This window comes from Nyctibius grandis, chromosome 15 (genome assembly GCF_013368605.1).
Source record: "Nyctibius grandis isolate bNycGra1 chromosome 15, bNycGra1.pri, whole genome shotgun sequence".
Taxonomy (NCBI): domain Eukaryota; kingdom Metazoa; phylum Chordata; class Aves; order Nyctibiiformes; family Nyctibiidae; genus Nyctibius; species Nyctibius grandis.
Genome location: NC_090672.1, coordinates 11130228 through 11154101, shown reverse-complemented (window position 1 = coordinate 11154101; position 23874 = coordinate 11130228). Strand labels below are relative to the sequence as shown.

Here is a 23874-nt window from a genome sequence, read left to right as displayed (position 1 = left end):
GACAGTCTGTGTCCCTTGTGGCAAGTGTAAATCCACTGGCCAATTTCAGCCCTATCTGACGGAGAAATCAAGCTTTTGGAGACTGCAAATCTGATAAAAACAGGTGACTAAATAAAAGAGTCCCCAACTCTGAGGCAGGCTGAAGCACAAAAGCAACCCATGGCAGACACCAGGCACCCACGTTCAAGCTGTGCAGAAGCCCCGGGTGTCTCAGACACCAAAATATCAGCACAAGGCTCAATCCTGAGGCACAAACCAGTCGGGGCCTGAGCATCAGTGTAGGGGGTTCACTGCAGCTCCCTAGGATTTGCAATAAGGAAAGCCCCAATGAGCCATCACACAAACCACGAAGTCTAAACGCGGCTCCTTCTGCAAAAGGTTCGCAGTCCTGGTTGATCAACAGATGGGATCATGCATCTGCTCCCCAGCATCCAAGAAGTCATGAGTTCTCTGTGTAAACAACCACTGGTGGCTTTCTGGTCTCTGAGCCTTCAAGCTAAAGCTCATTTGAGGGCTCTCCCTGCAATTTTCCACATGGAGACTTCCACAAGCACTTGCCTCAAAAGCCAAGTTTTAAGAATAATTGAAAAGAAAAAAACAGAATAAGGGAATAAGGGGAAAAAAACAGACTGGTTTGGAGCGATGCTGAGAGACATCTCCAGAACCGAGTTTTGATTCAGCAAACCATCCAGGGTATCTGTAACGTTAAGCACAAGCTTAAATCTACTGTCTTTCAGCAAAGCAATTACGCACAGTAAATATTTAACTGACTGGTGCTAGAGAAGTTGCCACCTTTAAAAAACCTCAGCGCTTTCTTGGCAAGTGCGGCGATCCAGGACAGCAGTTGGCTGCAACATCACCGCAACCTCCTGCGCCCAGCTACCCACCCCGCGTGCCTTCTGCACGGGCGCTGGCTACACCAGCCCAAGAAACTCAACGCTGAGAACGAAGCGAGGTCTGCAAGCAAAATTGTAATAGGAAAAAGAAAACCTGACTTAATGAAAACACATTAAGTACTTCCCTGTGAAGGTCTTAAACCCAATTCCCGAGGGAGGGGAGAAAAATACAACTTCCAGTGGGTTTGTTAACCTCTTCCCACCAGCACTGACAGGGTGTACAGGGAGATTAATGTCACTAGCCCCTTTCAATTAGGGCAGCGTTAAATATCAATATTGAAAAAGGAAACTTCGAAGTTTCACAGCAAAAGGGTAGGAAGCATAACAGAGAATAATAAAGAAAGGGAAGACAGAGGAATTCGCTACCCACATACGCTGTAACAGAAAATAAACTTTTACTTCTGAAGGAAAATCCCATTCCCCAGTCTCCAGACTTTTCATTCCAGTCAAAAACTTTTTATGATATAATCCAAAGTAAATGGTTCCCTGCCACAAAAAGCTCCTATTTCCTTCAAAGGATTTTAACCAGTTCTGTCTTCACCACAATTTATTATTAAAGCTGTGTTCAATAGCCATGCAGCAACACTTTCATTCAAGTAACACTCTTCAGCATATAATTTGCTGGTAAAATTTCACAAGCGGGAAATGCCTCTTTCTCCCACTTCTTTATGAGATAAAAGCGGCTCATTTACTATTCCTGTCCTTGCTAAGGATTTTTTGTCTGATTTCTTGAAAGGTTTTGAAAGCCAAAGGATCTGCTTTTGCCCCATCAGCTGTACTCAACTGTGTTAGCAAAACCCCCAACCCTAAAACGAGGGCAAACTGGAAATGCTTGGTGTGTTCCCATGGAACGAGAGTGCACTGGCATCTCGTGGGCTCTGCAAGACTGAGCCCTGTGTCACACGGCTGCACAACCAACATCTCGCCTGACATCAAAGTGCCACTGTGCCCACTTTGCAGTGGGAAAGGACCCGTGGTCATGGCTTAGGTGCAAAACCCCAAACTGAGATGGTTGTTGCAAAACCAAGAAATGAAGATTAACTTTTTTTTTTGTCCCAGATGCCCTGGAAATGCCCAGCAGGAGACAGCTCTTCATGCAAAGATTCGCTCTTCAACTGCAAAGGACATCTCTTACCCATAGCCCACTTCCAGCCCATATTTCAGCAAGCACTGGTAGATTTGATGCTGTCAAAGAGAAGCTCAAGCCTTGCAGGCCAGGTGGAAATACCCAAACCTCTGAGAACTTCACCCATTAACATGTCTGGACCCAGGCACATAAACACTAAGATATCTTAAAGCTGCTCACGGCACCCATGGCAGAGCAGGGTCACCTGGAGCAACTGCCTGCTGCTGTAGATGATGTAGCAACCTCATGTTTAACATCAAGTTTCACACAAGATGACCAAAAAGCAGGAAAAAAATATTTTTTTAACAAGTATTAAAGATCATCTCACAAGTTTATTATTTATGCTTGCAAGTTACTAAAGGTTAAGGCACACGCAATGGTTAGAGCTGATAAAAACCCAGCTTGGAGCACATGAGAGCTCAAGGGCTGGTGATGGACTTGCCCATCTCCTTTGGTACTCAGTCATCTGTCCCATCACTGCTCATCAGTTCTCAAGGTGAAAAGCCTTTAATTCTGCCTAGGTCTCTCCACCAAGGAATCCCACAAGTGGGGATGCCCCAGCCAAGCGTAAGAGGAGTGGGAAGGCCGGGTGCATTCCTGACATCCCCGCAGTCACACACTCACCACCTCTAGACTAAACAACAGTCACCGAGCAAAGATGCCCAAGATTTCCTGCCAAATCCTTGCGCTTAAAAATTAAAATACACATAGATAACAAAGTATATTTTGAATGAGCGGGTCTGAGGGAGAAGCCGTGCTGCCAGGGCTGTACCTGGACTTGTTTTTACAAGCTGGCTCTGTTCCAGCTGAAATGGAAATCAAGTCATCAGACAAAAAGAACAAACACAAATGGGTGCAAATTCATGAACTAGCCACTTCTGGTGGTTTTAGTCGTACAAATGCAAACAGAGATGCTCCAACGAGGAACATGGTACGTCCCCTGCGCAGGACAGCGACATTTCCTGCATGTCCTTTATCTGTGTCTTCCTTCACGGTTCTTTGCAACAACTCCTTTGGAAATGGCAAACTTGAAATCTGTTTCCTTAACGCCTCATTTCAGGGCTGCTCGGGAGAAGGGAGCTGAGTCTGCCGCTGTCATGAGGCTGAGACATCTCCCAGCTCCAGGCTTTCTTCCTCTCGTTTTGGTGCCGTGGAGCTGCCAGCTCATTTGGTGCCCGCTGGCACAGCCAGGTCTGAGCACACCATCACTGCTGCCAGCCCCACCACTGCGCCCCGTGTCCACGCTGCACCTCACACCTTTATGTCTCAAGAACTGAAGCTCCCTTTTTTTTTTCACCCCCAGGAACCATGTTTTGGAACAGGAAGCAGGAAAGGCAAGAGCACTTTTATGACTGTGATGGATTTTGCCAACGTGTACTGGAATCAGGATATGCCTGGAACACCGTGCCAGGCGCAGAGGTACCACAGGACAGCCCTAATTTCCTCTGAACTCCTAATCTTCCCCTCCTTCTCTTGGTGCTCTTCTCCAAAAATAAATAAATAAGTACATCTCATTCCACACCAAACCTGGAAATGCCAGCAGGCTAAACGGAGTGCTTGAGTCACTTCTGCTTGCTCTTTCCCTCTGCCTCTCCTTTCTGGCTCTGACTGATGGCTGAGACGCACCGCACTGAGCGGGGGGAACCTGTTCCTAAAGACACCTCCCAGGGCCTTAACCAGCCAACACATCACCCCAAGTGCAACCGAATTTGCTTTGGCAAAGAGGAGATGACCTCAGAGCCACAGCCCAGAGGCGAACGCTTTCTTTCCTCAAAGTCAGTCTGAGCAATGAAGAAATGGAGACAGAAAAACCCTGCATCTCCATCTGGAAAACCAACATCTGGAAACCTGTACGGTAGGAAACCCTGAAACACTGGCACAACCCATGAGCAGATGCCATTTATTTCCCAAGGCTCCTGAAGATAAGAAGAGCATGGCATGCCATGGCCTGGGCACAGTTCACCCAGTGACCATATACTGGCCAATCCCAAACTACTCGCCAACCCCATTAGCACCCACATTACAACGCTGGAAATGTAATTCGCTCTCCTGCCCCGACGGCGGCCGTGCCCCAGCCGTGCCGGCAGCTGCCCCAGGGTTTCTTCGTCGCAGGGCTCGGCTCGCTCCTATGACTCAGTCCTGCAACCTGTAATAAACCCAGCGCAGGAGAGGCCCCAAACCAAAATAGCAGGGCTTTTGCAAGGAGCGACGGAGGTGCCCCGAGTGAACCGCGCCGCGGAGGTTGGGCAACGTCTGCTCGGGTTATTTGCGTCTCAGGGCCCGTCCCCGCGGCCAGAGCAAGCTGCGTTTTCCACCCGCGGCGGCTGACGTAGGTCGGCTCTGCTGAGGCACAAACACAATGGAGACAAAGATCTTCAGCTTTTACTGCAAGGTAAAATCACAAGGTCAGTCCTTCGCGCCTGCCTCGAGATTGGCCTCCAGCGGGGGACAGTTCGGTGGCGAAGCTCTGAACAGCACAAGAACAAAAAGGCTGGAAGAAGGCGAAGCAGAAAGCTTTGCAATAAGGACTCCAGCTGACTAATCTCTGGATCCCACCGTGCAGAAACATACAGAAATGTCACCAAACTGTGCAAATATCAGAACCTATTCGCTTGCCTTTCAATGAGCTCTGTATTTGGGTAATTCAATTTTGAAGGTAATTTCCTGATTCAGGCTAACCTCCCTTACTCTGCCCATTTTTCTTCTTAACACATCCTGCAAAAGGGCTGCAGGCTGCTGTGTTTATTCGAGTCCATATAGAAAACAGAGGGATGCAATTTCTTCTTATCTATCTGCACATTTTGGTTATGAGAGTCTGTTTGTCACTCTGATAAGAGTGCATCTCTAAACTTTAGAAGAGTTAAGACCTTCTGAGTGTGAAGCGGAAGAGACGCTTTGATAGAGATCAGACATGAGATCCTGCGCTAAGACATGCACTGAACACAGGGCTGCAGGGACCCTGGGAAGGGGGCAGGGAGCTGAATCAGCTTTTGGCCAATTCTGTACCCTCCTGTAATCCCCCAGCAAACAAAACTAAGCTCCCCTGCAGCTCTACTCCATAAGAGCTTGCAGGGAGCACTGGAGTAATCACGGACTGGAGCAACCTTCCAGCAGGTTTTGTGGGACACCAACACCCAATGGCCATTTGATGGAGGGGAGGTGTGACACAACACGGCTGCAGGGAAGAGGGTGTGATGGTTTAGGATGATCTTTTGTGTCCCACAGAAGCTGCTGTCACCTCACTGAGCCGTTTCATGGACTCCAACACTGGCTTGGACCTTCCATTGCCAGAACCTTTCATGCCACTTCCCAGCTGGGCTCTGCCCCGATGTGTTCCCTGCACCCCGCTCCAGTGTTTGCTTGCAGGAATACCAACATGAGAGAGGCAACGGGGCCTTCAGCGCCCATGTTCACGCTCACAGACCAACAAAGAGCAGCCACACGCTCCCTCCTGATGCTAACAGTTCAGAGGCAACAGGGAAGTGACAACAAACAGCTTTTCCAGATAACGTCCCTTCCCAGCCCAGATGCAGCATCAACCCAATCATCTCAGTGAGGGAACTGCAGGCAAAGCATGAGGCCACCCATCATGTTCCTGCTGAGCTGATGCCAGGACCGTGTTGGTATCTGCAGACGTGACAAGGCAAGACAGAGTCCTCCCCTGACATCCTGCACTGCCAAGGCAGCCTCTACATTAGCCAGATTTTCTTTAGAAAACAGAGGCAATACAAAACAGTCCTAAATCCATCACACTTCAGGTGCTAATGTAAGTGGGAGATGGTAGATATGAGGGTTTTGCCTGCCTATGGCTTTCAGCATAGGGCACGGGAGACTTTAATATTAAAAACCCTGTTACAACACTTTGGCTGAACTCCTCTGGCATGTGCATCCAGCTGCACGAACGTCAATGGCCTGGGGAAAGGGCACGGCTCCTCCCAAACAGCAGCACCTCTGTGCAAACAGTGGCCACACCACCCGGCAGGACAGGCGCTGGATGGACAGAGCTGGGAGCAGCTGCCCTCGGGCAATTCCCCCCAGGCTGGGGCTGGGCTGCCCTGAGCTGCCCCCCAGCACCAGCCCTGCCCCTGCACATCTCTCCAGGGATCAGCACCTTCCTCCCAGGCGGGTGCGAAGTGGAAACGTGCAGTTCTCTGCTGATCCACCCCAGCTGCGAGATGCTCTGTCAGGGACAGGCGTTGCCTCGGGACCCATGGGGTAAAGAGGGGAGGAGGAGGTGGGTGGAAGGGACCGGGCACCGCGATGCGCACGCTCTAGTTCAGCTCTAACGACCCCATCCGTGGCCGCGGGCAAGTGTCCCCTCTCCGCCTGGCACGCAGGTGTGCTGCAATAATGAATTCAGACAAAAACACCTCTGGCACTTTGGGCTCTGACCCACATCCACCAAAGTAAAGGGCTTCCATGGGTGAGGACGCTGGCAGCTGCCAAAGGATGCTGCCCACATTGCACAGGGGGCACAAGGCAGCACAGGCTCACCCCGCCGTCCCATTCCCCTTGGCACCTGAGAGGATTAGCCCAAACCCATGGAGGTGGTTCAAGCTAAGGATGGGAGAGCAGCACCGATCCCCACCAGGTTTGTGAGACATCTGTGACACCCTTTAGCTGCAAGGAGCCCCCTGCCCGTGCCGAGGCTGGGGCTGTGCCTTGATGCTCCAGACATGGATCCTCCAGAGATGGTCGTGGAGGCACACACATAAAAACACAAAATGCAAAATTTAACAGTTTGCCTACACACACGCCATCTCCAACAGTCTGATGGAAATCCTGTAGGGATATAGAAGCCTCTTCCTTCTTCTCACCTTGCCTTGCCTAACTATTTTTCCACCCATCAACTTAATCTCATGGGTGCACCCCAGCCTTCCTCATCATGCACAGAGAAAAACCACCTCCACGCCTCTCCTCCCGTCACACCGTCTCAAATGCCCTCAAATCCTGCGAATCACTCGCCGCTGCCCGACGTGAGGCTGCGAGAGCCAAAGGCAGCTCACGGCTCAGGGGAAGCTCATTGGGGTCCAAGCGGTGCCAAAAGGGACTTTGTTTTCTGCTCGTCACGGTCGCTGGAGCGGGTCGCATCCCTCGCGGGGCTCCACCTCTGGCATTTGGGCGGTTGCATCTTCCCGTTGCTCCGGGAAAGATGCGATGGTGGTGGAGACCCCACAGACGCCAGCGGGAGCCTCGTGGCCTCTCCCCTCGCCGCTATCACGAGAAGTCCCAGCAGTGGAGCTCTGGGGAGGCGAGCGGCAGGGGCAGTCACTCCCTCCAGTCACCAGCATGCCATAAATCAAGCCCGTATTTTCCCCCTGCCAAGGTTCGCTGGCTTCGCTGCCTCCCCATCCCGGAGCCTGTTTCATTTGCTGCTTATCTCAAATTAGGAAATCCACAGGAATTGCAGGCCGGGGAAGCTGTTTGTCAAGAGCCTCCAGCCCTCGTGGGGATTTTTTCTGAGGGACTTTTGGTTTAGTTGCTGCTTTGTTTTCAAAGCCTCGGCTGTCTGCTTGCAGTGGGTGTTTGCTGGAATCAAAACTGGAGAAAAGCTCTTGGAATTCACCCGGGAAAACAAAAGGGCTTTTGTGCAGGAGGATTTGGAGGACGCGGCTGCTTTCATTGCCGCTACCTTCGTTTCTATTTTCTCCTTGCCAAGGAGCACCTGCCAGCGGCGCCGGGGGAGGTGGGCTGCTGCCCGGGCACGGGGGGACGCACGGGCAGGGGGACGGGCGCCCGTGCCAGCAGGCAGCGGAAGCAGAGAGCGGCAGCAGAGGGTGAAGGGCTTCCCAAGCGTTCATGCACCGCCACGTGCAAGGCTTACCCCAGCCTGTCGGCCAAGCGTCGGGCTCCCTGCCCCGGCTCTGCCCCTCACACGGAAGGCAGGGTGGGCTCAGCTCCTCCGTGCAGCAGCAGCACCCTAAAAAACCCCCAAGGGACGGGCAGGCTCTGCCGTGCCGGTCGGTGCTCACAGGCAATGCAGCCCCGGGGATGCTGCGGGTTCACCCGCGAGCTGGGCATCACTCCCACTGCCCCGCTTGCTTTTTTCACCTCCCCTTATCCGCTGAGATTTCACCTCAAAACGCCACAGCGAGTGACCACGCGCAGCTACGGGGCTCTGACCAACCTCCCATACAAACATCTAGCAGGCAGCAGCAAGTCTCCTACACTCAGCATTAAAGCGGGTGCCCTGCCTGCCTCAGCCACGGTGGGAGCAGGATTTGACTTCAATTCACTGGCCCCAGCCCAGCTACAAACAATTCTACGCTTCCCAAACCTGCCGCTCCCTGCAAAACGTGACACAGCAAAGCAGCACCCACCTCCTTTCCCCATTGCTCTGCGGAGCCTCAAAAACCAACGTTCTCAGGTCTGGCTGCGTGGAGGCGATAAGGACACGCTCCCCATCACACAGACTTTTTGCTCAAGGTCTCCTTCCACTTTTGGTTTTCAGGTTTTCTAAACGCGCTCGGCGCAGCTGGGATTTTCTCCCAGCGGGTCCCGCGAGGTGTTTTTAAAGCAGCATCGCTGGCGGAGCGAGGGCCCTGCAGCAGAGCTTCATTTCTCCTGAAGAAACAGATCAGCTTCTGCATCTGCCCCGGCTGCCCGGACACTGAGGGGGGACGAGTCCGTGCACCCGTGAGAGCAGGCGAGGGGCAGCCCCCCAGCAGCGCCGGCCCCGCGCTCTCCGAGCCAGGCCCTCTCGGAGCTGTCAGATGTGCTGCCAGCCCAGGGAAACGCAAATTGCTTTGGAAAACGAAGGTGACATTTCCACCCGCTCACTGATTTCTGCTGCGCTGCAGACTCAAAAGCCCGATTCAGGTCTGCGGCTCCAGCTATGAAGGTTTTTATGTCTTGATGGTGCTTATATTTAAGCACGTGCTTACCGGGAGCACACGTTCCTACTAAGGCTGCATTAAGTGCCAGGCTGAGCATGAACATGTACCTAAAGGCTCTGCCAGACCCTTGGCTGAGCCTTCGCGATGCCTGCAGCAAGGGTCTGTCCCCTGGGCACCCGGCTGCAGGCTCCAGCCCATCGCTCAGCCGTACCCACCAAGAGGGATGCTGCCCGGAGCATCCGCTGGCAAAGCTACGCAGGCAAGCGCTGTTCAGCCACAAATTAACCAGGAGGCTTAAACACGGGAAAAGTGGGTCTTTGCGAAATCAGGAGGGTGCGATGGGCCAGGAAGGATTCCCCTGGGAGCTCAGCAAACAGGCCCTTTAGGGTGTCACCATCCCCAGGACAGCATCCACAGCTATTTGTCCTTCAGCTCCGCTGCTCCCCACGTGCTAACGCAGCCCCAGTTCTCTGCAGAGTCCTTTGCTCACCGAGCAGGATCGCACCTTGTCTGTGGGTACCTGTCTTGGTGTCATCGCCCTTGCAGCAGGACAACAAGATCTAATCAATACCGCAGGGCAACCTGAGCTATGGTCTTATTTCTGGTACCGGGTGCTCCAGGCAGCCACAGGAGTCTCATTTTACCAGGCACAGATTTAATTTGTTCAGCATATTGTAAATGTTGGACATTTAAAGTACACCGCTATCAGCCATCTTCTACTGCTGATGCGCTGCATAGAAAACCTGGGTTTATAATTTTCTGCTCATGAGTAAAGCCACCTTAGGACAAAAATGGGCAATTTATGTTCCATCGAGAGAAAACTGCCCATTGATTTGGTCATTCTGCAAGTTACAGCGTATCAGTAACTTTTACGGCCAAACGAGAATATCCATGGAATCACAGAATCAGTCAGGTCGGAAGAGCCCTCTGGGATCATCGAGTCCAACCATTGCCCTCACACCACCATGGCAACTAGACCATGGCACTAAGTGCCATGTCCAGTCTTTTCTTAAACCCCTCCAGAGATGGGGACTCCACCACCTCCCTGGGCAGCCCCTTCCAATGCCTAATGACCCTTGCTGAGAAGAAATGCTTCCTAATGTCCAACCTGAACCTCCCCTGGCCAAGCTTGAGGCTGTGTCCTCTTGTCCTAGCGCTAGTTGCCTGGGAGAAGAGGCCGACTCCCACCCCGCTACAACCTCCCTTCAGGTAGTTGTAGACTGCACTAAGGTCACCTCTGAGCCTCCTCTTCTCCAGGCTAAACACCCCCAGCTCCCTCAGCCGTTCCTCGTAGGTCAGACCCTCCAGACCCTTCACCACCTTGGTCGCCCTCCTCTGCACTCGCTCCAACACCTCAACATCTCTCTTGAAGTGCGGGGCCCAGAACTGGACACAGGATTCAAGGTGCGGCCTCACCAGTGCCACAAGCCATTTCTTTAGCGAGCATCCTCACCCTCTGCAGAAGGTCCCTGATGAACAGGAGGGCTGTGTTAACCCACGTGGTCTGGCAGCCACTGTGCTCCTCAGGGGAAAACAGCCCCTCTGGGTACAAAAGGTTTAAACCACGCCAGAGCTGTACAAGACACCTCGAGACTGAAATACTTCTCCTCAGTTCCCGAGCTGCGCTGCTCTGTTTGGCAGCTGGCAACTGTTTGTTTCAACTAAAAGTGTTGAACTGAAGATAATTTTAGGACCACTCTCCTCTTCTGTGGTGCAAGTAACACTCGAAGAATTTCAAATCAACGCCTCATTTTCTTCCCAGTGATATGCTGCTCATGCTCCATCCTTCACTCACGGCTCGGGCCAAGGAGTTGATTAGCAATCCGGTGGCAATCTCGCCCGGAGGTTTTCCTGCGTTAGCACAACGCCGCAGCACCTGCAGCCCTGGCGTGGAAGGAGAGGATCTGCTTCCTCGCTTCACGTTTTGTCATGAGGCATTTTCGTAAAGGCTCAGCCAATTATCGTGATTAAGTTTTCAACACGGTCAAGACTTTGACCAACCTGCCTTTGCGCTACCCCGTTTGACAGCTCTCTCTTGCTATTCTTTTTTTTTTGACTTAAGAGCTTATTTGCTTATTTTTGTACCAAAATTATTCAAGATGGTATTTGACAGTTCTGGGCGGCGCAGACGGGCGGCACTAACTCACGCTCCCTCTGCTGGCAATGCCTCCACGCAAACGTGTAGGTCCTACTTTAAAAACACACAGGAACCCTATTCACAGTGAGAAGCCAAGGGCAACCACAGGAAAGCCAAACCCACATCCCCTCAGAGCGCCGGCACCCACCCAGCTCCCCAGCACTGCAGCTTCGGGCATTACCCCAACACCGGAGCAGGACAGGAGGCTCCAGGAGAGTAACTGCACCCGGTTTGCACCGTCAGCAACGACAGCAGCCGCTCCACAAAACCACCGACGGGCGAGAACCGGAGCTGCTCCACCACCACCACGGCAGCAGCAAGTCTGTCCGACCACAAGCATCAAGTCTCGGTCCTGAAACCACTTCAGCAGCGTATCCTTGCACACGCAGGGTGTCTCAGAAGCCCAAAGCCGTGCACACGAAGGTCTGCAGGATGCAGCGCAGCTCTCGGGGCTTCCAGGGAAGCTCTTTCAAGTTCAAACAGATTTTAGCCAGAGGTTAGAGAGTGTGAACTTCTAGCTCTCCCTCCAGGCACCTGCTAAGAGCATACACTTGCTTGCATGTCATATAATAAAGTAAAGCAAGCAGTATGTAAAGAACAAAAGCCTTTCCCCAGTTTTTATCCTGCAATTTTATTTCAGTTTGGAAAATATGTTGAAGAAATGCATTATGGCACAAAACCCTGGCAAAGACTGCAAGTTGTCTCCTTTTTTTTTTTCCAATAAAGTGTCCCTGACACAACTGGGCAGATTTTTTTCTATCCACATATGTGCATGTGGATGAAACCCCATCAGGTTACATCTCTCCACCCAGCCTTCTAAATCAGGAGCTGGACATACAAAACTCCCTTTATGAGCCCTTCTATCAAAGCCTCCATAGAACTCCCTGCGCGAGGTTCAAGACCAGTTTCAGTTACGTACATACATGCTCTCAAATACGATACTGCTTTCTAAGCTGCAAGAACAGATAAGCAAGAGAAAGCAGGGTAGTATAAATCATCTACACAGCTCCATAATGTCCATCCTACTTAGCAACCAGGACAAAATATATCCCCAGCCTTGTAAATTCTTATGTGTGTGCTCAACTCCAGGCACATTCAGTCCCACTGACTCCAGCAAAAGGGCTCTCATGCTCCAAGTGTAGCACGTGCATGAGTAGTTTCAAGATCAGAGTATGAAAAAAAAAAAAATATCCTATTTAGCCTCTCTTTTAAGGGGAAAGAAAAAAATTCTCCAGACCCCGCTCATCCAAATGAGGGCCCTGCTTGGCTACAGCTGCTCTGCATCGGCTCTGATTCAATCTCCCAGATTGCTCCCTGCGTTTCAGCTGCAGCGATGCCTTTTTAAAGCAAGCTCCTGGGTATAGAGCCCCCTTCTTTGCAGGAGGTGCTGGTGGGGGAGATGCTTGCACAGGATGGGCCCTAAATGAGCGTGCTACAAGGTACAGCGAATGCTTGTTGATGCTGGAAGCGCTGGCATTGTTCTGCGGTCGCGCAGGAAGAGCGAGAGGAGGAATGCTCTGCTATTGCAGGAAGCTGTTCCAGCCCCTTATCAGCCAGAAAGCTTCTGATTCCTTGTGGGGGAAGTACCAAATGTTTTTGAGGGGAAGAAAAAGGAAAAAAAAAAAATCACGTGCTTGGCTATAAAGGAAGCTGCCTAGGGACATGAATGAAACTGAAGCCATGCTATGTGGGAGCTTGCTGGGCTGCCCAGCTCAGGTGGCTACGAGCAAGGGCAAGGGTACTGTCCCCCCATAGAGACTTGGAGAGGTGCAAGCCCAGAGGCCCTTCTCTCTGCCAAAAAGGTGCCTGCTGTGCATTCAGTCTTTCTTGTCTCCAGAAAGCAACTTACTACTAATCATCTTTGAATGTGGTGCCTGTGTCACCCTCCCCAGCTGCCAGGGACTATTTTGGGCTCTCCCTCCAGTTCAGATGCTGCTCTGCCGGGGGGCTGTTTGGGATGTCCTTTCCCGCAGCTGCACCACATTGATCTGATCTTTTAGTTAATTTGTAAAACTGATTCCTTGGCAGGAATTCAAGTTCTCTGTAGAGAGGTTCCAAGTTTTATTAGCAATGAGCAAATTACTGGTGTCCTTGGGAAAGGTAAGGAAGTCAGTCTATGTTAATTGCTTTTCTTTTTTTCTAGAGGGTATCTCCCAAAGGACAGCTCTATGCCACACAGAATGGCTCTCTGGTGACGTAAGTACCTGTATACATAATGGCTTATTGCACAGATACCTTTGTAAGCTTTAGTTTTAAGTATGTTCACTATTTTATCAGACTTTGTACTTTATTTGAGCCAGGTACTCCTTGTCTCCAGCCTGGTTTCTCCTGGTAGGTTATTAGGGGATTATGGTTTCCATCTCTGATAGTTAAAAAGCAGAAAACACTTTGGAACAGGTTGAAAAACAACAGTATCTAGAGCATTGCCTTTCTTCTCCTTTAATAGGTTACTCTGCCAACCCTGTGCTTGTTAAATGAGAGAAAAATCTGTGGGCATGCAGGGAAGGTCAATCTTGTGGTTTTTGAAAACATTTAATTAGTATGGTTAAGTACTGAGGTCTGCTGGGGAGTGAGCTTCTGCATTAACCATCAGCATCTTTCAATTTGGAGAAGAAAACCTGCGAGAGGGGACTGCAGGTTAACTCTCTATCTCCATGGCCAAAATGTCAGTGGTGTTGAAGCTTAGGATGAGAACTGCTGCAGCTTCCCTGCCCTGTTGCTAGCTCCAAAACCTGTGTGGGGTTTGGAAATGGAGCTCAGATCTCTGTCTGCACATCATTAACAGCACAGAGCCCCAGCTGGCCAGATCCTGGCTGCCCTGTGCAGGGGCTGGGGTGACCCACTGCACCTTCAGGGAACCACCAGGGCTGACAAAGGCCCTGTGCTGTGGCTCCTGCTTCTGCTGAGGCATTTTTGCTAAGAGCTGAGGCTCAGTGCTTAAATCTACTTAAGATGTAGCTTTGCCCAAAGGGCTTTTGGCATTTTGATGATAGCATGTAAACTCCCTGTCTTTTCCTTCATGATGCATCTAGCTAGAAGAAGGGGGACAGCTGTTCTCAGCTCCTACAGGTGTTTCACTCCTTGAATAAAATGACAATAAATGTCATGTATCTGTGCATTAATCCATGGGCGGTAGCAGGCATAAATGCTAAGATCACAGGCTGACAGTTCGTTTTTGAAAGGCCACAGCATCAGCTGTTTGGAAGAAGAAATCAATTCCAGTCCTTTCAAAGCCAAATTTGGGGTTTATTTCTTCATACTTTTGCTGCATTGGAGACCCTAATTGCAGGCAATGAAAGCAGCCCTAGGAAGAAAGGGCTGTGCTGAAATCAAAGCTGGGAAGTGTGCCTCTAAATGGGTGCCAGCTGCCAGCACTGGAGAGGTGCCCTGGGCACGAGGAGCTGGTGCCAAGGGCAGCGCTAGGCACTGCACAAACCCTCCGTGCAGAGCTGGTGCCAAAAGGACCTGCTCATCTCATGTGCCCTGGATTTTTCACCTCCTACATGCTGGTACTTGCGTGAGCATGCAAGTCCAGCGGGCTCTTACTGGGGCTCCTCTGGGTGAGAGATGGGAGATGCTGAGAGCTGGTGAGAGCAGATATAATGGAGCAAGTCCAGGGAAAGAAACCCAGTAATCAGTGCTGGGTTTCCCTTTAAAAATTTCCAGCTCCCCATCTTTTTGATGCTGGTGCTCTGGCAAGGTTTGTCTTTGCCAGATGGGGACTGCCATTACTTTAGAGCTGTCAGAACAACAGATGACTTCTTTGAGTCATTTTCTATATCTGACCTTGAACTACTGGAGAAGCAATAAATATTCTTAAGAGGAATGATAACATGGAGTGAAGCTGTAATTTCTATAATATAACTTGTTGCTTAAGTGTCAAGTAAGCCCTGCTGAAAACACACGAATGAGGAACTTCAGGATCAGACCCCACTGCAGGAGGGAAATAAGCACAAAAGCATGTTGCCCGGGACTTCCACAGCAGCACAGCCAGATGATGCCCTGAGGCCATTTGGCACTGATAAGCATTGTTTCATTGACTGCAATTACATATTTTTGTTTAGAAAAAGATTCTCCTTCAAAAGCAGCTATCAAGTCTATGCTGATTCAGCCTTCATTAAAGGTCTCTTACTGCAGACACAGGGAAGTGTTGACTCCTGTACTTATTTTCTATTGCTGCCTTATCTTTGGCATCTCATCTGCAACTTTACTGGTTTGTGTTTTCTTTTTTTTTTTTCCACTGGTGTCATCTGAGTGCAGTAAAGGTGGATGCTGCTTGAGCTTCAGTTCTTCTAATGATTTTTGATCTGCTTGGGTACAGGCTAGAAAAATCTAGCCTCGATTATAAAATTGCAAGCTAAGTAGGCTAACAAAACAGCAACAGCAAGAAACTGGATCAGCTCGGCTCACTGAAGTTTTCCTGCTCAAACAAGAGGGGAAAAAAAAATGCCTTTTCTCTCTGCAATCTTTCTTACAAATATGAAACTCTGTCTCAGCTGTAGAGGCTGCTCCCTCCGGCTGTTTGCACAATGCACTTGGCTTTTTGCAGCAGCAAAACAAGGCATGGCCATTGCTCCCATGGTGCCTTTGAGGGGGAAAGTAGCCTAAGTAGCTCCTGCTCCCGCTCTCCTCACGTGGTCAGATGCTGCTCCTACCACGCTTGTACAAATCCAGGTCCCTACTTGACTGGAGGACACAAACCCAGAGCGATGTTCAGCCAAAGCTTTGCCAAGCACCGGCAGGCCGAGGTGCACAAGAGGCTTCTTGGAGCTTCCATAAAGGATGTTCAGCATCTGTTTGCAACATCGCCAAAGTAAAGGTGACTCAGAAGGTGCTTTAGCACCCCTGAGACTTTCATGGTGGGATGAACCCTCTGAAATGACAACTGGGCGTTTGGAATTTCTAGCTTAAAAGGAAGGACAGCTTTAATTTTGGCTTTGAGACAAAAGCAAGCCCTACAAGTGAAAGTCTCAGGCTTGCCCTCTCCGAATTGCTTTTTACTGAGCCAGAATTACTGAGAAGAAGACACTTTTCCGTTCACACTTGTCAACATGCAGAATATTGTGGATTTGGAAGACAAAAGCAAAAAAAAGTATTTTTTTGCATAATGAGTAGATATGGAAATTGCACTGAATGGCCTTCACCACTCTGCCACCACAGAGCAGGGTATCTACTGTGGTACAGCTCAAGGGTCCCAGATCTGCTTTCCTGCTAACATTGCTCTAGCTGATAATGCTGATCTCTTAAACTAGTCCCAGACAGGCCCTAAGGAAGGCAGCGAAGTCACTCTACAGGTAATGAAACTTTTTTTTTTTTAATTATAGCTCTGGCCATGGCTAAAATTAACAGAACAGTCCTGCAACTTATCCGGCCACCGGAGACTGACTCAACGCTTTATATAACGATGCTGCTGGTGCCCACGCTGCCAAACTCGTACAATGCCCTGATCGCCCCCCAAAACGTGAGTGACCACAGTAAGGGACACCTTTGTGCTCTGGATTCTACCCCTTCCCCTCACTCGGAATTACTCATCCCACCCATTGCCATCGGGAAGCTGTGACCTGCCTGTGGATGCTTTAGAGATGCAGAGCTTTGCCTTCGGAGCTGGAGCGGGAGGAGATCTGTGGGCAGGATGGGTGTTGGAAGTGCAAGTTCATGGGGTGAAGGCAGGGAGCCCCATGGGAAAGGGTTGGAAACCACAACCGTGCCCAGTGGTCAGGGTAACAGACACTGCGGTCCTCCAAGTGCGGTCACAGAGGAGGGCTGCAAGTGCTCTCCCACCCCTGTGCCATCAAAGCTTCCACTCTCTTTTTCTTTTTCCAACTTAAAAAAGGAATCAGAGCTTGTTTTGGCTGTGTTGTTTTTAAATCCTTTTCTGAGGGGCTTCTATAGATGTTGTTAGGCCTCTTTTCAGCAAGAGAAAATGCACAAGTGACATCAAATCCATGTATTGTTTGGGGGGAAAAAAAAACAAAGCAACGTTTTACTCATCTTGTGTATTTGCAACCACAGTACACAGAATTTGCAATTCTGCCATGTGACTTTGCAGGTAATTGTGTCCCATTAATGCCAATACTCTTGGAGGAATGAAGTGTCTCATCTCTCTAAATTACTCCTGTGGTTTTAATTGAGCATCATTTGCTTCACCTTAGCAGCTTGCCTATGTGTCATAGGAGGGAATTCACCCCAAAGGAAGCTCCGGGGTTTTTTTTGGTGACTAAAGTAACAAATGAGCAACACTTACAGTGGCAGTGAGAAACCTGAACTTTTTTTTTCAGCTGGGAGGAGACAACAGATCTTTGCTCCTTTTTCCCTGCAACTTATCACTTTTATTGCTATAATTACTTCTATAGTTTAAGCTTTTAAATGCTTGGGTCTTCCTGTCCCTGAGAGCACGCTGCTGGCTGTCGTGCCGTGCTGGGACACAAGGATCAGGCACCCCACAAACGCACTCTGGTTTGTGCACCCCCAGAGGGGGTGACAGCTCCTTCCCCGTGCAGCCCAGCAGCCTTGAGGGAGCAGGAAACAAAATGCAGCAACTGGACTTGGTAGCGTTGGGTTAATGGTTGGACTTGATCTTAAAGGTCCTTCCCAACCAAAATGATTCTGTGATTCAAGCCTTGACTGGGTGTCTTGGTTCCCTCTCGCTCAGCTATGTAGAGCAGTGATTCGGCTTACGTCAGGCATCATTTCTTGCCTTATCCTTTCTACCTCAACTAGCCAGTTTTCTTTCTTCCCGTGCTCCTTAATTCCCCCAGTGTGGCATTGCAGGAAACTTTTAAACCTCTTTATAAAACATTTGACCCCTCTTAACCCAAAGCGAGTATGCAGGCATCTCCATCACAAAAGTGGTACAGCAGAGCAGGCAGCACGTGCAACAGGGTGAAACAGTAACTCGACATGGTCTCCAAAAAAAAAATAAAATTAACAAGAAAAAAAAAAAATCAACAACTTGAACTGAAATTGGCTGTGTTGGCTGCTAGACCAGGCCTTGGTAGGCTTGCACCTCGCTGCCCGTGCCACAGCTTTGCTCACCCTACCCTTGCCAAGTGCCTGTGTCACGGTGAGGAGCTGAGGTGGTGCTGACGAGGCAAACTGTGCGTTGCACAACCCACGGGCGCCTCACGCTGCTCACGGGTTAATTTTATACCAGCAAAACCTGCCACCTACCTAGGGTTTGTTTTTTTTTTAAAAAAAAAAAAGAGCTACCATTTAGACTTTACATCTGTTCCACTGAGACTTCTAGCTGGAAAAAAAAAAAAGAGTATTTTATATAAAATGTAGTATTTTGAATAGGTGCAGGGCCTTTGGTCAAAGTCCATAGGTACACGTTCAGCCAGCATCACATGGGACGTGGTGCTCATAATCTCCAGTGTCCCCTTTCAGCTAGAGCACAAAAAAATTGTCTTTGAAACAACTAAGTCTAAGAATTAGGAATGAGATTGATGGACAGCAATATTTAGTAGTTAAGTGTAGCTCATTTCAATGCACTATTTATGAATTAGTGCTCTAATGGGAACTGCTCCCCCCTCGCTTATTTCAATGGAGAAATCTGCATGTTTGCAGGTTGCTTCTCTGATGTGGGCTTCGTGAGTGAATAATTCCCCCATTACAATGAATTTGGAAGACTCTTGAATGTATCTGCTGTCACGACAGTTCGGATTTATAGCCTCAAACTGTGTTTAGCTTGTAATTAATATGGACTTCTGCCTTTTTTCTCTTCCAGAATAATATCCTAATAGTTATGACAGCCAAATGTGCCACATTTGGGCAACGATTCAACAACTTCTGAGCTACCAACAACACCAAGTCCCACTTGTCCGGAGCAGATTCATCTTTGAAGGTGAGAAACAGCCTGCAGGGACCTGCTGCGCTTGGGGAAACCTTATTTTCTACGGATTGCTCCACCCAACTAAAAATACCCCTTTGCAACTTAAAAGAGGGAATGAAGGTAGAAATGAGCAGAGGGTGAAATGCAGGAGCCTGCACCCCATGGTGTCCTCCTGATCTGCATTTTGTTGACCACAAAGTCTCAGGGAGCCCATCAGGGCACAGGTAAGGTGGTCGAGTACTGCAAGCACGATGCTGGAGGTTTCTGCTGTGGAAAGGGCCAGAATGAAGCTTTTGCTTCCAAATTCCAGGGAGAGTTTTATCTTCCACAGCCCGTGCTACGGTTGTGCAGAAAGGAGATCACCTCCGCTGCTTCGCGTGACACAGGTAGGGTCTGAGGAGCGGTTCTGCCCTCTTAACTAGGTGAGATTACTTGCAGGGAATAAGTCTTATCAGAATAACCCTCCCGATTACTGTGCCCCTGACAAGCAGCATTAAAAATATTAAATCTCTGGCAAATTCTCAGAACAACTTTGGAAACGATTCAAAGTAGGGAGAGGGCTCCAGAGCTCAGCAGCTGGCTGAAGCTCTGCACAGTATTTTAGAAAGCTGACGAGGAACCTCCTGTGCAACGAGTGAAAGCTGATCCTGAAATGCAGATTATGCCTCCCTTAACTCATCCTGAAGAACGATATCTCTGGTGCAAACCCCGGAGCTGAAACCCCTTCCCGAGCAAAAACCTCAGCCTGAACAGCTGAACTTGGAAAAGTTTATCTGTGCAAGGGATTCAAACGCAGACACTCGTATTGCAGAGCGCAAGATGGGACGGAAAATGGATTCAAGAATGATGCCATTCACAGAGATCGTGTTTTGTGGGTTGGCTACTTGCATTTTCCCATTTTCCTGGTACTGAGAAGGACGGGCAAGGCCAGTGCTGCTGAGCATGGGGGCTAAGTGGCGCCCCGGGAGGGTGGGCTGCAGGGCCACCAGCACAGGTTCCTGCTGTCACCAGCTCTGCATGGTCAGGCTTTCCCACCCCGAGACTTTCTGGGGACCCCCAGGAAGCGGCTGCTGCCCTGCCCAGCCCCTGCCCCTCCGAGGGTCTCGCAGGGACCCTCCGGCGAGTGGCAGCGTGCTCTGGGTATCTTTGGGTTCAATTTTGCACTATCAAACTTCCTTGGCTCTTTCTATTGGAAACTTTTACAATTCTCTGCTTGGCTGGAAAAGATGACTGCAGCAAACCCAAATTAGGAATAAATTATACAACAACTTTACATTTTTCTTACAAAGGAAAACTGTGTGGCAAGAGCTGTGAAAGCACCTCCTTCCCATGTCCTCCCAGCAAGGCTTATAGTGGAAGGCCGCTGACTTCACAGATGTCTTGGGGTTTTTTTTTTGGCTTTTTTCTTTTAAAACCAAAGCCCCAGTGCCAGGTTGGGCAGTGCTCTCCCACCAGGCACTGCCTCTCACCCCCCCACTCCCCAATATGTGCGTGGGCTGCAAAACGCAAGGAGAAGGCAGCTGCCAGATCAAATCCAAACATTTAAAAGCAGCTCCAAAAGCTGCATCTGTGTGGCCAGTCGCTGACATATGTGCATCTATTTTCACAATGAATGGCCTGAGCAGCAACTCCTTAAACATCTCCGCCTGGTCTTGCAGGGACTATTGCATTCCCACAACATTTTTGCAATATTAAATTCTCCACCTCCTCCCACCACCCCCCTCCCTTGCAGGACACAAGGCAGAGCAAGAGCCACTCCGGAATAATCATGAAGTTAAAAAGCAAAGAGCAAACCTTCCCCACCGCGCTGGCAAAGAAAAAAAAAACAAGAAAAAATAAAAAGAAAAAAAAAAGGAAGAAAAATCACTGTTGTCCCGTACCCAAACCCATCCCAAGTGCTGAGGCCCTGCTCCTAAATGCTAAATAAAGCAGCCCTTTGCACGCTCTCAGCGATCTGGTGTTACAAACCACACCGCTGCCTCTGACCAAAAGTTACCAAATATTGCGGGGGGGGGGGGGGGGGGGGGGGGGAAATCGGTGGAAAATGATCTCAGTCCTGGCACAAGAACAATACTTTCCCATGGAAACATAAGTATATATTTAATTCCTGCTAACTCCACTCAAGTTTCACCTTTCATCTCCTCCACGGGGCTGCTTTAAAAGTTGCATTTCACCCCGCGCTCGCAATCAGCCGCAGATCGCATGCACCGTGCCCATTTTGCAGCCGTCTGTGCAGCAGCGAATGCATCTGCTCTTCGCCACCCTTTTATCTGTCCTGACTGTGCAGAAAAAAAAAAAAAGAGCTCCGTAATCCCCGCAGAAGAATTCAAATAACGTGAGGGCGCAGCGGCGCGGCCCCGCGCGTGTGTGTGCGTGGGCTGCAGCGCGGGCGCGCACCGAGGAGCAGGAAATGCAGCCGGGAGCCGCCGAGCAGCCTCAAACTTCAAAATGCGATCGCATCCCCCACAAAAATGCACGCGGGCGCTGCAAAAAAAAAAAATAAAATGCGTGCGCGGCTTTTTTTTTTTTGCATTTTTTTTTGCTTTTTTTTTTTTTTTTTGCATATCTGCACGGAACAGAAGCGGAGCCTTACCTCGCGCCTGGGACATTTTTTCCCCTTTGCTTTGCTGGGGGAGGGGAGCACAAAAGGCTTTGCCTTTGCCCCTCGCGTCTGCAGCTAGTTTGGCAACAGGGATGCAAACTGCGGGGCGCTCCGGTCTTCGTGCAACTGGAGTTCTCCCGGCTGGCTGCAGCGGCTTCTCCTTGCAGCGGGGGCTCGGGGGGTGCAGCCGGGTAATTGCACCCCGTGCGGGGCAGCTCGCGGAGCGCGGGGGGGGGGTCCCTCCCCCCCTGCTGCAATGGTGGGGAAGGCGCCGCTGCACCTACATGATGGGCCGGGGCTGGCGAGCGGCGAGCTCCAAACTTGGAGCTGGGGGCGCAGGGCGCAGGCGCGCTGCCGACGGCCGCCGCGAGGCCGCCTGGGGGCTGTAGTCCCGGCGCGGCCGGTAGGGGGCGGCGCGGCGCTGCGCGCCCGCGGAGCCTGCGCGGGGAAGGGGAGGGGGGGGAGCGGCCGCGGAGGCTGCGCGGGGATGGGGGGGGGAGCGGCGGCAGAGGATGTGCGGAGATGGAGGGGGGAGAGCGGCCGCGGAGACTGCGCGAGGATGGGGGGGAGCCCGCGGAGGATGTGCGGAGATGGAGCGGGGGGAGTGGCCGCGGAGGATGTGCGGAGATGGAGGGGAGCCCGCGGAGGATGTGCGGAGATGGAGGGGGGAGCCCGCGGAGGATGTGCGGAGATGGAGGGGGGAGAGCAGCCGCGGAGGCTGCGCGGTGATGGGGGGGGGAGCCCGCGGAGGATGTGCGGGGTTGGAGCGGGGGAAGCGCCCGCGGAGGCTGCACAGGGCGGCGGGGTGTCTGAGGAGGCTGAGCGCGGAAGGGAGCAGCGCGCCTGCGGAGGCTGCACGGGAAGGGGAGTGGGGGGAGCGCCCGCGGAGGATGTACGGGGGGGGGGGCGGGGTGCGCAATTAGCGCGCAAGGGCGCACAAATAGCGCGGAAACAGAGCGCCGCGGCTGCGGCTTCGGGGTGATGCGCGGAGGTGGCCCGGGTCGGCGGTGGCTCGCCTGGGTTTTTTTTTTAACCCAAACTGCTGTGGCTGCGAGGGAGCATGTCCCTGCCTGCTCCCCTGCCTGCACCCCTGCACCCCTGCCTGCGCCCCTGCCTGCACCCCTGCACCCCTGCTTGCATCCCTGCCTGCCTGCGCCCCTGCATCCCTGCCTGCGCCCCTGCCTGCATCCCTGCCTGCGCCCCTGCCTGCATCCCTGCCTGCGCCCCCGCATCCCTGCCTGCGCCCCCGCATCCCTGCCTGCAGCCCTGCATCCCTGCCTGCGCCCCTGCCTGCACCCCTGCACCCCTGCTTGCATCCCTGCCTGCCTGCACCCCTGCACCCCTGCCTGCATTCACCCCTGCCTGCATTCACCCCTGCCTGCCTTCACCCCTGCTTGCATCCCTGCCTGTCTGCATCCCTCCCTGCATCCCTGCCTGCACCTCTGCCTGCGCCCTTGCCTGTGCTGCTGCCTGGTGCCGTGCAGCTCCCCGGCGCTCCCAGCGCGGTGCGGGAGGCGATGCGGTGGGTGCTGGATGTCCTCCTGCTGTTCCCGGGTGCGGGGGGAGGCAGTACCTGCCCAACGCGGACACGTCCCCCATCGCTCCACACCGGGCGTGGGGAAGCCCATCGCAGTGTCCTGGTGCACCGGTGTGAAAATGAGAGCGATCAGGGTGGGAAAATACAGCAGAAAGAGGAAAAAAGACGCGCTTCATTTTGTCTCCATTTGGTTTAGATTTTAAGGATCCATTGGAGAGGAACCTCTTGCCTTTGCGCTCATGTGATGCTGGGGTGTTGTGCATTCTGCGTGGCACGGTGGTGCCCTGGCTTCACCACGGCTCTTGGCGACCTTAGATAACATTAACCATTTCTTAATGTTTTTTTCTTTCCCCCTTGCAAATGAAACGAGTTTATCCCAAGTCTGAAATGGAGTGTTTGCCGAGGTAGTCAGCTCGGCCCCAACGGGCTCACGGAGGTTCCCCATATGAAGAGCTGGGGGGATGCAATGCGGTGACATCCCCCTGAGATGGGGACACTGTCCGGATCAGAAACGCAGCTGGGGTGTGGCAGATGGGTACCCCCTTCTGTACGTAGAAACCCCACTTTGGGGAAAAAACCCTAAGGAAAAGAAAAGCTAGGCCTTCCTAAAGCCGCGCTTTACGTTAAATGTATGTTTCATTATGGGAACACTGGAAGGAGAAGAAAAAAATAAGTAAGCGCTAAGAAACATGCACTCTAAAAACATTTACAGCTAAATTAGTGGCAAAGATGTTCACACCCCAGTGAAATATTGATGACAAAAGTATAAAACTCGGTTAAAAGGTTGTGTGGATTGCAAGCAGCGCTGTCCTTTTTCCTTGGGCTGGAAGATGCTCCGTGTCCCAGCACCAGGCTGGCGTTGAGCAGGATTTTCCCCTTTTTAGCTGCAAGGGCCAGTCTGAAGGAGGC

At 51.3% G+C, this 23874-nt stretch overlaps 1 protein-coding gene across 1 annotated transcript in view; it reads right to left on the bottom strand.

The window, feature by feature from the left end:
• The window catches only part of MAP2K6 (mitogen-activated protein kinase kinase 6), a 53550-nt gene extending 31824 nt beyond the window's left edge, over positions 1–21726 (bottom strand). Inside the window, exon 1 of the mRNA XM_068413617.1 lies at positions 21420–21726. Coding sequence (XP_068269718.1) covers positions 21420–21435 — 16 coding nt within the window. The 5' untranslated portion in view covers positions 21436–21726. The remainder of the gene's footprint in view (positions 1–21419) is intronic.
• Positions 21727–23874: the final 2148 nt, after the last annotated feature.